Genomic DNA, 14,421 nt, shown 5'->3' with positions numbered 1-14,421 from the left:
TCCAGAGATCAGGACAGCCAGAAGGTTGTCATGGGAGGCTGAAGAATAGTTAGAGGACTGCCTTGAATCAATGGATTGGTTGATGTTTAAGAACTCAACTGAGGATCTAAATAATTACACCAGAGCACTGACAGACTTTATCAAGACAGCTGTGGATGAGTGTGTCCCCCAAAATTGTACAGGGTTTTCCCTAACCCAGAAGCCCTGGCTGAACAATTAAACCCAGAACTTTCTGAGAGCCACATCACAGGGATTTAAGTTCAGAGATCCAGATCACTACACAAGGAGAGGGCACAACATAAGGAAAGCCTTCTCCTGGGTGAAGTGCAGATTCCAGATGAGAACGTTAACAACAAAAGATACCCCACAGCTGTGGCAGAGCCTAAATGGTACAAAACCAAATCAGGTGTAGTAGGAGACAGCTAAGCTTCACTCCTAAATGAACTCAATGCCTTCTATACCCAATTTGACCATCAGAATAAGGAAGAACCACTGCTCACCCCATGTCCCCTGATGTTCTTCGACTCTTAGTATCTGAAAATGACGTGCAACCTGCCTTCAGGAGAGTGAATCCAAGGAAAGCATCTGGTCTGGATGAAGTACCCGGCTGAATACTGAAAACCTGTGCCGACAAACTTGCCAATGTACTCACGGATATCTTCAACATTTCACTCTGGCAGGGCATGGTACTCACCTGTTTTAAACAGGCCTCAGTCATACCTGTGGCCAAGAAGATTGTGGTAACCTGCTTAAATGACTACTGACTAGTGGCATTCACATCCACAATGCTGAAGATTTTCGAGAGGCTAGTGTTGAAGCACATCATCTCCTGTCTTGAGTGGTGACATGGATCTGTTCAAATTTGCCAGGTGTACAGCAGATGCCATTTTACTGGCTCTACACAAACCGTTGGAACATCTGGATCACAAAGACACATGCATCAGGATGCTCTTTATTGACTACAGTTTGGCATTCAACACCATCATCCTCCCAAAATTGATAGGCAAATGCCAAGATCTAGGCCTCAATACCCCATTGTGTAATTGGGTCCTGGATTTCCTCACCTCCAGAACATAATCTATGAGGGTTGATAAGAACATTTCACCCACAATCACCATCAGTGCTGTAGCACTACAGGGATGCACTCTTGGACCCCTTCTCTACTCACTTTACAACTATGACTGTGTGGCTGGGTACGACCACAACACCATCTAAAAATTTGCTGATGACAGCATGGCAGTGGGTTGTATAAAAATGGACACAGAGTCAGTATTCAGGAGAAAGATTGAAACATTGGCTGAATGGTGTACTAACAACAATAACCTCTCAATGTCACCAAAGCCAAGGAAGATTGTGGATTTTATGAAGGGAAAACTGGAGGTGTACAATCCAGTGATCATTGGGGGAATAGGGGTGGAGAGGGTAAGCAAATTGAAATTCCTGGGAGTCACTATCTTGGAGGACCTTTCCAGGGCCCAACACACGAATGTCATCGTGAAGAAAGTTAATCAGCGCCTCTACTTCCTCAGGACTTTGTGGAGGGTCAGTATGACATCAAAAACCTTGGAAAACCTGTACAAATATATATAGTGGAAAGTGTGCTGACCAGCTGCATCGTGACCTGGTATGAAGCACCAATACCTCTTAGTGGAAAGTCCTGCAAAAGGTAGTGGACACAGCCCAGTACATGTAAAGCCCTCCCCATGAAATCTACATGGAATGCTGACATTGGAGACCAGCAGCAATTATCAAGGATCTACGTGAGCCAGGACATGCTCCTTTCTCACTGTTGCCATTAGCAAAGAGGTGTAGGTGCCACAAATCCCAAACCACCAGGTTTATGAACAGTTGCTACCCCTCTGCTATCAGATTCCTAAACAACAAACTCAACTGGAAACTAATTTAAGGAATTTACTGGCAATTTACTTTGCACATTATTTATTAATTGAATATTTATTTTCAGTATTTTATAGTCAGGTCGTTTACATTTCCTTTTAGGTTTATATTTCTCTCATTTATTTATATATCTTTTCTTGAGTATGTTTTTTTTTGCTCTACTGATAAGTAAAAATTCTGCTTGGCCTGCCAGAAAAACAAATCTCAGAATTGTTTGTAATGTCATATATGTACTCTGATAATAACATTAAACTTTCAGAACTCCAGTTCTGGAGATCCATTGGTTCGAAAATGTTCGGAGACACTTTCGGACATTTGCCCCAGTGGCGAGCTGCATCAGCCACCTTTTCATCGGTCAGACCCCTGACGCAATCCGACTCACCACCACGCAAGTGTCCTGGTCAGGCCTTCAGTGCAGTCTGACTCACTTCCATGCAAGTGTCCCAGTCAGGCCCTGGTGCACATTCCTTACACTGACAACCCGACTCACCGATAGGCCCTCGGCACACCATCCCCACGCTGACAACCTGACGCACTTCCATGCAAGTGTCCTGGATTGGCCCTTAACGCACTGTCCTTGTGCTGACAACCTGACTCATCTGCACACAAGTGGCAACGGCGAAAAGAATGCGTGCGCATTGAGGGGCATTGTCCATTTAGTGGAACAAACCTGTGCATGTCCAATGAAGTTTCGGCGCTTACCTGCAGGGTCCATCTGCCCAGTCTTAGTAGAAAATCTATCTATTTATTTATTTATCTTCCTTTGCCAGTTGTTTGTGTATCCAGTTGATTGAATACTGGATAATGAGAATTTTACTGTGTTGTGCACAAGGCAGCAGAACTTTAGTTTAATTTGGACATTATGGGCCAAAGGACTTGGTCCTGTGCTGTACTGTTCTATGTTCTTTATCCTTTGTAATATAGCAGTCACATATTTTAATATCATTGCTACTTAAATGATTTTGTTCATGACAGTTTTGGAGTTGATTTGTATGATTCATTGTTCAGAAACCAATGCAAATAGAATCATTTTTTCAAATGTCATTTGCCTACTTTTAAACATGGTCCAAAAAGTTAAAAGTTGCAGTGTAGATTTTTTTTATAGAAAGTGCTTCAATAACTTTGCTCAGGCTAATTTGGAAGAATATTAAATGAATCGCTGTCTTGTACGACTTCAACAAAACATCGTAACTCCTGTATGCAATACTTTTATTTACGAAGGATAATGTGCTAAAAGCTTTTTTTTTACAACTTTATCTACATGTGATGTTACTTTTAAGCAATTGTGCATCTGTATTCCCAGATGATTTTCTTCTGCCACACTCCGCAGTTCCCTACATAAAGTTTAGTGTATAGAAAGATTGGGCAAAGAAAATGTGGAGGATAGATTCATTGAGTGTGTAAGAGACGGTTTCTCAATCATCATGTTGAGAAAATGAGGAAGGAGAAAATTGGTGATTACTGATGATCTTTTTAACAACTCTTAAGGGGAATAATTATCACAGTACAATAGAATTTGATACAAAAATTGAGTGAATTACTGTAGTTCATTCTAAAACCAACCTGAAAGTGGTGGTTAACTAATAGTATATATTTTTTTAAATGCATACCCAACCGGAAACTTCATCCAGTTGTGGAGGTTGAAGAAATAAATGCAGTATTAGATCAAATGAAAAGGAATACAGTATAACATTAAAAAAAGCAGTTAACTTGAAAATTGGGAAATGAAAGACTAAGAGATTGAAATGCAAGGAAAAATTAGAACATCGTCTAGCAAGAAGAATAAAAACCTGAGAGTTTATTTGGATTATTTAAAATTAAAGTGAGGCTCTTACAGACTGAGTCATGAGCTGAATCAACTTGATAGAATCAGGTGATGGCCAAACTTTGATCTTAACTACAGCAAAATAAATGTTTACTTCAGTAAACTTCATCATGTACAATCTGTTCCACAATGCTCTTTCTCCAGGGCTGTGATGTGATATGAATGGGCACAATAATTCCTTCAATTTAATATTAATCCTGTACCTACAAAAGTATGCTGTTAAATCAGTACATTACTAAATAATGGAGCATAGTTGTAATTTCCACAAAACTATTCAATAATGTCAAAATGCATATTGTTTTGTCTTATAATTATTAATAATTTTGTATTCCTTTTTTCAGTCTTCGAATTTCTAAATCAAAGTTCAGGTCAGTATCTTTTTTCATTGACATTTTGCTTTCAATTTCTATTCATCAAGTGCTGAATTGTGATTAGTTAATATTATTTCATAACAAAGATTGCAATTTATTCACACTAATAAAAGCTTCATTTATTGAATGAATGTATGAGAAAAAAACAATTGATTTTCATTGACAAAAACATAAATTCCAATTTTTATATTTGAAATTTGTGGCACAATTTGAGAAAATTATCTTTAGAGATACTGAGCACCGAATTTAAAATGTGGTCTGTGCACATTTTGATATTGTTCCATCATGATACAGAGAGAAGAAGAATGCAATTTCATCTATTTTCATCCTTAACAATGGTATACTGCACAACATACTGTGACAATATTTGATTAGAGTTCTTAAATGATCTTTCGTAATGATCTAGGGTCCATCTTTCTTGTGGGCAGAAATTTTTAGAGATTCATGACTTTATAAGAGGAGCAATCTCTACACATCTGAGTTTTAAATACCTCTTGACTTTTCCCCCTGGATCATGACTCTCCTGCTTGTGCAAGCATCTTAACAGCTACCATGTCAAATCCCCTCCTTTCCTTGTATGTTTGAATAAGGTCACTCCTCAATCTTCTAAACTCCAAGAAGAGAAATCCGAACAGTCTAGCCTCTTTTTTATAGGGCAGCGCTTTCATCTCAGGAGTTAGCAAGATGAACTGTCTTTGGTGTGCTTCCAATTATATTATAAAGTTAGCAGCTCAAGAATGCACACAGGATTCTCACAGGAATGCGGCCCATCTCCACACTGCATAAAATTGTAACAAAACCTTTATTTTTAAGTTCCAAACATTTTGCAAAAAAGGCTAACATGGCATTTTCCTTCTTCACTACTTGTTGGACCTGCTGGTGAACTTCTTGTGATTCATGCACGAGAACATCTGGATTCTTATTGCTCCATTGACTCAAGGTGTACAATATTGTTGGAAAAATGAGTAATGCCTAAAAGCTTATTAATTTGGTTCTGTCAGGAGCTCCATTCATAAGGCAACAGTAGTTAAAAAAAAAAAACAGGATTGGTATTTCAGCATCCTATGCTAAGTATTGGAATCCTTGAGTTCAAATCTTACCACTGCTGCTATGAATTTTAATTTCACTTAATTATGTAATTTGGAATTTAAAAGATCATTAGCCTTAGTTGTGTTGATCTTGAAATTTATGGATTACGATAAAACATCTGGTAGACTAATATCTTTCAGGGAATTCATCTGCCACCTTATATCATGTGGCCTTTATGGACTCCAAACCATAGCAATTTAGTTGACTCTTAACTCCACTTTGAAACTGCCTTGCAAGTTATTTAGTTATAACTTTAGTTGCTATGTTTCTACAGTGATTCAAAAACTCATCAGCATCTTCAGAAAGGTAATTAACAATTGTGGCGCCCCGCCGCCGCAGTGAGCAAGCCGGCGCTCTGGGTGGCGAGCGCAAGGTAAAACCAGCAGACTGAGCAGCAGCACTGGCCCCAGCAAGCGAACTGGTGGACAAATGGCTAAAGCAGCCTAAAGGACCAGCGACCCTAAAATGGCACTGGCCCCACTCTACAGCCAACAGACTGGGATAGCGCACAGAGACGAAGGTATTGTCATTCAAGGGTGTACCCGCGCACGGAAAAACCTGCCTTTGTCATGCAGAATGTGACATCAGTAATCGGGCCAAACGGCAGGAACTTGAAGGATATAAAAGTCGGGCTTGAGCCCAAATAAACCAGAGCTTTAACCTGACCACATATGTGAGTGTCATTCTTTTGTGCAGCGCACAACTGCAACTAGTGACTCCGACGGTTTAGATGGCATCTAAACACAACGATGAGCAAGCCAGCAGTAGTCCACGCAGTAGCCCTAAAGCAGCCGACCTTCTGGACATGCGTCTAGTTCAACCAGGCTGAGGCACAATTTCAGATCTGGCAGATTATGGCAGAGTCCATCCAGCACTACCATGTGGTGAGCATCCTGGACCATCAAAGAGCTATTCATTGAGACTTTTGGGCTCTCACGGCATGAGAGTGGAGCATATCTGCTCCATCTGGGTGAGCTAGAGGACAGGCCCCCTTCGGTGCTCATGAATGAGATCCTGGCGCTCCTTGGCAAACACGAGCCCTGCGTCACGTTCCTTGAACAGCTTCCTTAGGACGTCCAGCTGCCCAAGTGGATATCCTATAAAAGCAAAGTTCTCGATGTCTGTGGGTCTTGTCACAAGACCTCGCAACCAGACCAGGGTAGACCCATCTAAAAAGCAGTAGCCCCCAGAGGGAGCAACTCTAATGGATAGTGGTGCTTTTATCACCAGCAATGGGGTTCCGGAGCCCACTGCTGCAGGCATCCCTGCATGTTTCAGGGAAATGCCGGGGCCAGCCGTCGCCAATGGCCACAGCAGCTGGCCAACTTGATAGCCTCCTGTACATTTTGGATTGCCAATCCGAAAAACATTTCCTTGTGGACACAGGAGCAGAGGTCAGCGTACTGCCCCTGTTGTAACAGGACACCAGGAACAGACAAGCGGGCCCCAGTCGAACAACCGCTCCTTGGAGCAGATTTCCTATGTGCCCTCCTTAGGGACCTAAAAGGCTGGCGACTGGTCCAAGCCAAGGCTTTCCAGACTGTCCCCCTCCGAGACACCAAGCTTCCGGCTCTCCACCTAGACTCTGTACAGTGATCCATGCATGAATACACCAAGGTCCTGGTGGAGTTCCCAGTGGTGCTCACCCCCCAGTTCTTCATGGCGATGCCACGGCACAGGGTGCAGCATCACATCCTCACCTAGGGCCCGCCACTCCACGCGTGAGTGAAATGTCTGCCACCAGAGAAGCTCCAACTGGCCAAGGAGGAGTTTAAAAAAACTGGAAGAGCTGGGCATCGTAAGTGGTAAGACAGCCTGTAGGCTTCTCCTTTAGAAATAGTGCCCAAGGCCACTGGGGGATGGAGATTATGTGGTGACTACTGCCAACTCAACGAGGCCACCACCCTGGATCGATTCCCTGTGCTGCACATCCAAGACTTTGTGGCCAACCTGCATGGGGCAAAGATCTTCTTGAAAGTGAACCTTGTACTGGAATATCATCAGATCCCATTGCACCCTGATGATATCCCCAAGACGGCTATTATAACTCCTTTCGGCCTGTTCGAGTTTCTGTGGATGCCGTTTGGATTAGAAAATGCCGCACAGACTTTCCACTGGTTGATGAACACTGTGGGCTGAGACATGGATGGCACTTTTGACTACTTAAATGACAACTTTGTAGTGAGTAAGGACCGACAGAATCACCTGATACACCTCTGCAAGCTCTATACCCGGCTGAGCAAATTTGGACTGGCCATTAACCAGCCAAATGCCAGTTTGGGTTAGAGACCATAGAATTTCTGGACACAGGATAACCAAGGGGGGCGCCACACCGCTACCCAGCGAAGTGGAGGTCATCTGAAAGTTTCCCAGGCCCAGGACGACCAGAGGACTCCAGGAGTTCATGGGGATGGTCAACTTCTACCACCGGTTCGTCCTCTTGGCAGCCTGGATCATGTGACCATTGTTCACCCAGAAGACGGACAAAGCAAAGGATGTTTCTTGGGACAAGGAGTTAGTGGAGGCCTTCGTGAAGGCCAAGGAAGCCCTGGCAGGCACCGCTCTCCTAGCACACCACAGGACAGACTCTCTAACAGCCCTGACGGGAATGGCGATTGACAGAGTCCTAGAGCAACAAATCGAAGGAAGTTGACGACCGCTGGCTTTCTTCAGCAAACATCTGCATGCCCCAAAATAGTGCTTTCGACAGGGAACTACTGGCGCTGTACTTAACCACCCTCCACTTCAGGTACATCCTCAAGGGCAGGACTTCCACAGCCTTCAAGGATCACAAACCCCAAACTTTTGCCCTGGCCAAGATTTCAGACCCCTAGTCATCCAGCCAACAGTGTCAACTCATACATTTTTTAATACACCATGGATGTGAGGCACATCTTGGGAAAAGACAATATGGTGGCCGACACACTGTCCTGGCAGAGTATCCACGCACTGTCAAAAGGAGTGGACTTTGTGGTATTGGCAGAGGTGCAGCAGGAGGACAAGGAGATGTCCCAGTAAAGAACAGCTATATTGGGACTACAACTTTGGGATATCCCAGTAGGCGCAGGTAACATCACCCTCCTGTGCGACGTGGCCACTGGACAGGTCAGACCCATTGTCCTGGCGGTTTGGAGATGACCAGTTTTCAACTCCATCCACAGGCTGGCGCATCCATTCATCAGGACTGCAGTCCAGCTGGTGGCCAGCAAGTATGTGTGGCATAGTTTATGGAAGTAGGTCAGTGGGTGAGCGAAGGCGTGCATGCAGTGCCAAATGGCCAAGACCAAGCAGCATACCAAGACCCCACAGCAGCAATTCAAGCCCACTGAGCAAAGGTTTGACCATGTCCATATGGACATAGTTGGACCTTTTCCAGAATCTCAGGGTTTCAGCGACTTATTCACGATGGTCGATCATTTCACCAGGTGGCCGGAGGCAGTCCCACTGGCAGAAACTTCCACAACCTCGTGCGCCAAAGCCTTCATCTCTTCCTGAGTGGCACAGTTTGGACTGCCTTCACTCATCACGTCCAACAGTGGAGCTTAGTTCATCTCCAGCCTGTAGTCCGATCTTGCCAGCCCAGCTGCACCATACAATAGCCTGCCACCTGCACTCAAACAGGCTGGTAGAATGCTTCCATAGACATCTTAAGGCTGCGCTCATGACCAAACTCCATGGACCCAACTTTTATATCCTTGAAGGATATAAAAGCTACTGTGGGTACTAAGGGGGATATACACCCGCACCCAAGGAGGACCTCAACACCTCATCAGCTAAACTCGTTTATGGAGCTCCAGTGATCATCCCAGGAGAATTCGCACCATCCCCTGGCGGACAACAAGTTGACACACCACGCTTCTCCACAGACTGATGGAAATAATTGGCAACCTGGCCCCTACTCCACCAACCCCGCATGGCACTGCGAAAACCAACATACCCAAGGACCTGTGGGACTGTGAGTATGTCTTTATTTGTAGTGGCCCGCATCACTCTCCACTACAAAGACCATATGAAGGTCCTTTCCAGGTCGTATGCAACAATGGGGCCACATTCGAGTTGGAGGTCGGAGGCAAGAATGAAGTTTTCACCATGGACAAGTTGAAGTGTGACAGATTATGTTGTGTTTGTATTGTATATAGATATGTTTTTGGGAGATAAATTGGGGGAGGTTTCTTTAGTGTAGGTCACATACAAACACTTCATAACAGTTCTCATTTAAAATACAGGACGGCTCCTGGGAGCCTTTGCAAAAACATTGGGGAGTGCCCAAGGGACTTCTCTCAAGGATTGTTGTTTTGAAAAGCAACAGATAAAAGAGATCAAAGGAGTAGTTCGGAGCTGCAGACTGTCTGGGAGCTTGCTGTTCTAAGAGGGACAGTTGGTTTTTGCAATCAGAGAGAGTTAATAATTTTTTCTCTGAGAGAGAGAGATATCAGTTCTGCAGTCAGCAGCAGCTGGGACTGGGATCAGAACAGGACAAGCTGGAAAGCTTGTGGAAAAACCCCATTTGGATGATGAGTTGTGAGTGCTTAGTTCAACCTGGTCAACCTGGTCAAAGCCCTTGTGGTTCATGCAAGAGGAGAGGACTGGCTGCCTATTGTTTCACTTGAAATAAGAGAAACAAAAAGGAACGCTGGTGACCTGAAAGAAAGAGGTTATCATCTGGAAAACCCTAATGGGGTAAGTTTCTTCAGCAAGACACTGAAAGGGATCAGTTTGTGTCCAGGAACAACAAATTTCTCTCTGAAAACTGACAAGAACCTTCCTGAGCAGTAACGATTCACCTTTCAAGCACAAAAGTCTGGTGAAATTCATAAATGTTAAATAAGAATTACCTGCAATCAGTAAACTTGGAGGAATGAGAAGTGAGATTGGACTGTGAATCAAAGAACTTTTCTGAACTTACATATACATTACATACACGTGCACTTAGAATTAGAAGGGGACTAAGTTAATAGTGATAAGTTAAAGTGTGATTCTGCTTTCATGTTTAAAGATAACTAAAAGCAACTTTTGTTTAAGTAACCATTTTATCTTGGTGAATATCTATTGCTGCTGGGTTTTAGGGTCCTCTGGGCTCATAACAGTGGAAATTCTAGCACCATCCAAAAGACACTGCCTCAGGGCACCACAGACAATTCTGCCAGTTCTGGGGTGTTCACCGCAAGGAGCAAAATGGCACTATGGGCGGCAAGCGCCATGTAAAGCCTGTAGACCACGCAGCATCACTGGCCCCAGCAAGCAAACAGGCATATGAATGGCTAGAGCAGCCTAAAGGGCCAGCAACCCTAAAATGGCGCTGGCCCCGCTGTACAGCCAACAGACTGCAGTAGTGCACAGGGAAGAAGGTATTGTCTTGCAAGGGTGTACCTGCGAGTGGGAAAACCCACCTTTATCATGCAGAATGTGACATCAGCAATTGGGGCAAACAGCAGGAACTTGAAGGATAGAAAAGTCATGCTTGAGCTCTAATCAACCAGTGCTTTATCTGACTATACTTGTGAGTGTCGTTCTTTCATGTAGTGCACAGCTACACAATGAACAATTGGTGCATTTCAAAAAATGGATTAAAAGAGTGGATTTGACCTCCTGTGATTTTTCTGTAAGCAAATATTGCAGTCATTCTACGTCAGCATTTGAGTCTAAACTGCACTGTGAAAAATCATTGATTTTCACTGATGCTGGGACTGAAATTTTGCCACCATAGCAATTAGACATTAAACCAATTGAATAAGGATTTCATTAAATGTGAACTAAATATTTTACATCTTGCAAGGATCAAGATTGATGATGTATCAATCCCATTCATGTTTGACAAAATGTACAGAACAAATTTCAGTTTGAATTCCAAATATGATTTCAAGTCAAAAGAATTAATATATGATTTGCTGATATGTCCGCCTTGGATGTTTCAGAACACAATGGGCCATGATGATTAATAATTACATAATCTCTGGAGGTCAGGGTCAAAAATTGATAAATATAATTTTTGCATGACATCTGGAATCATTTTAATTTTGGTCTTCAAATACAAGAAGAGTTTCAGTGTTTTACAATAAGGGGTTAGAATATGCAGTCCTGTGGATGAAAAGAATGAGAACCATATTTTCACTCAGATAATGCAAACATGCATATAATATGCAGAAAATCTTAAATTATGTAAAAATATTCTCATATACTGCGTGGGTGTAGTATTCTACATTCCAGTTTACAAGAGCAATTTGCATTTACTTGGGACAAGAGACAATACACATTCCATAGTGGCAGATGCCAAAGTTAATATCCCACCATTTACAACCCATTTGACTTTCCCCAGAGGTGTCATTTACCCATTGTATAGATGATATCCTCCTGCAGGGTCTGTCTGAGTCTGTTGTCTCAGAGGCACTTAATATGTTAATCTCCCTCAGGAGGGTCTGGGCAATTAACATTGATAAGGTGAGGTGTCCAAGCCAGAATATCCTGTTTCTCAGAATATAATGGCACTCAGGCCAGAGATATTCCCGAAACTGCCAAAATCAAAATTTTGAATTTTGCCATTATGTATGTGCCCAATTCCCACATTCATCTGTAAATTGTACACTTATTTTATTGCCACTATTACTTTCCTATGCCCTCTATAAATTGTGCGTTGTTTATTGCCATTGTGATTTTCCCACACCCACTATAAATTGTGCAGAGTGTTATATTCCTGGTGTGATTTTCCCCTGTCCCCAGTAAATTGTGTGCGCTGCTTTATTGCCACTACTATTTCCCATGCCTGCTATAAATTTGGTGCATTGTTTTATTGCCACTACTACCTTCCCATGCCTGCTACTAATTTTACACATTTCATTGCCACTATTACTTTCCCACACTTGCTATAAATTGTGTGCGTTGTTTTATTTGCTGCTACAACCTTTCTATACCTGCTATAAATTATGCATGTTGTTTATTACTAGTGTGATTTTCCCATCCCCACTATAAATTGTATGCTTTGTTTTATTGCTGCTTCTACTTTCTTACATCTGCTATAAATTGTGCGCGTTGTTTATTGCCGGTGCGATTTTCCCATGCTCACTAGAAATTGTGCACATTGTTTCAACATGTAAAAAAAAAAATTCTTGTGTAGCTTGCTCATACACATCATGCGTTGTGGGTTACCCGGTTTGTAAAAAACACATTTAATGTGTAAATTCTACGTGTTCTTGTGAAAACCTACATCTTCACCAGTCTGGTAGTGAAGGTAATCTGCCATCCTTAATCACTTTAACTCATAGATATCTCCTGTGACTCATCAGTAAGATTTAATTCCAAAATTCCCTTAGAATATTTCTTCAATTTCAAGATCTGGGCTTCACTGCCAAAGCCAGCAATTTTATCCATCCCCAATTGCCTTTGTTAAGGTGCAACAATCCACTCAGTTGTACCATAATCAATAATGATAAATAAAGCACATATTTTGAAAAAAGAATTAAGAGATAAAAAATAAATTCCATACACAAATTAACTATATTGTGTGAACTTGCAAAATTATCTAATAAATACATATTGATTAAATAGTGGGGATATTTGTTAACTTGCTGTGAATAAGTTGCTTTATGTACTTTTTGTACTTGAGTGCAAAGTTTCATATTCTTTAAGTTTAATCAGAATATTTAAATCTTTTAGTCGACGCTGGCGTCGCTGGAACCGTTGCTTAAGAAGAAAATGTCGAGCTGGTGTTAAATCGGTTACTTTCTACTGGCTCGTTATTATTCTTGTTTTTCTCAATACATTGACCATTGCATCAGAGCACTACAACCAGCCCTTCTGGCTGACATTGACACAAGGTAAGAGCATCATTTTACTTACATATAAACATTGCCAAACAAATATTTTTATGAAACAAAAATAGAAAATGCTGGAAACATTGGGTAGATCAGGCAGCATCAGTGATGACAGAAACTGAGCAAGCATTTTGGTCAGTACTGAAAGTGTGAGAAAACAAATATGTTTTAAGTTGTAGAAAGGTGAAGTGGACAGAAAGGGGGAATGTGTCTTACAGGTTGTAGAATGAAATTGTCAAGATAATGAATTATTAAAAAAAGCTGAACATGAAACAACTTGAAGGAGAGAGGGAAAAGGACACCTGCAATTGTTAAATTCATTATGTCAAAGCTCTAACATACCTAGAGAACAGACAAGGTACAGTCGTGCAAGCTCATTTGGAGCAATGTTGAAGGCTGTTGTTGGTGATATTAGAATTGGAAAGAAAAACTAAAGTGGCAGGAAACAGAATTGCAGCGCAAGTACTGAATACAATACAATAAATAGACTGGAAGAAGTACAAGTGATAAGCTATTCAGAAACAATGTTCTACTTTACCCCACCCCATTTCCACCATTGCTTCCAGAAATTCTAGGAAACTATCCTTGGCTCATACCTAGTTTTTGATTCCACAGAGTGACATTAGGCTTTGCTTCTTTTCCTCTGCCTTGGTGTTTGTGGTAAACTACTGTATATATGTTTGGATGTGCTAGGACATGCCCCTTGGAGTCAACCAGCCTGGACGGGCATCCATTCTGTTGGGAATAAAAGACATTTAGTTTCTCTACAACTTCTAGTCTTTGAATTTATTGAAGGTGCATAAATTTATTCAGAACATTTTTTTGATAATGGAGCAGATCCTGAAGCCAGAATAGCTGGATCTCAACCCACAAATGCCTGATGCATCCAACAGCTTTGAACTCTGGCTCCGTTGCTTTGAAGCACTGCAGGACTCCTCTGCTATCATTCAATCAGAGGATGATAGGCTGCAAGTACTGTATTCCCAGGTTAAACCCTGGTATACTCAATGATCACGGATGCCCAGTGATACCCAGAAGCAATGGACATACTGAAAAGCCAGTTCCGGTAGAATGTTAACGAGGTCTACGCTAGACACCTCCTGGCTACACGTAAGCAGCGATCTGGGGAATCAAGTGCCTAGTATCTATGAGCCCTGCAAGCTCTCGGACGGTCCCACTACTGCAAGGCAGTGACGGCCATGGTGAACACGGAGGACTTGATCAGAGACACCCATGTCACGGGCATAAGATTCAATTACATCCGGCAGAGACTGATGGAGCAAGGTGAGCTCAATTCACAGAAGGTAGTCAAGCTAGTGGACACGCTGGAGGTCGCCCTCCAAAACATGGACGCATACTTAACCGACAACGTGGCCACCTCATGGTTACTGTGGGCGCCACCATTTTGGGAAGTGGGGCACACTGCCACATT

At 42.4% G+C, this 14,421-nt stretch overlaps 1 protein-coding gene across 14 annotated transcripts in view; it reads left to right on the top strand.

Moving 5' to 3' along the window:
• The window catches only part of LOC138764176 (voltage-dependent L-type calcium channel subunit alpha-1D-like), a 427,400-nt gene that overhangs the window by 185,698 nt on the left and 227,281 nt on the right, over positions 1–14,421 (top strand). For all 14 annotated transcript variants that reach the window (XM_069939715.1, XM_069939725.1, XM_069939713.1 and 11 more), the window contains 2 exons: positions 4,063–4,089; positions 12,832–12,992. In XM_069939715.1, coding sequence (XP_069795816.1) covers positions 4,063–4,089; positions 12,832–12,992 — 188 coding nt within the window. The remainder of the gene's footprint in view (positions 1–4,062; positions 4,090–12,831; positions 12,993–14,421) is intronic.

The sequence above is a fragment of the Narcine bancroftii genome, chromosome 5 (genome assembly GCF_036971445.1).
Source record: "Narcine bancroftii isolate sNarBan1 chromosome 5, sNarBan1.hap1, whole genome shotgun sequence".
NCBI classification, from domain to species: Eukaryota; Metazoa; Chordata; class Chondrichthyes; order Torpediniformes; family Narcinidae; genus Narcine; species Narcine bancroftii.
The sequence above is the reverse complement of the archived record's forward strand: the minus strand, read 5'-3'. Positions and strand labels throughout refer to the sequence as shown.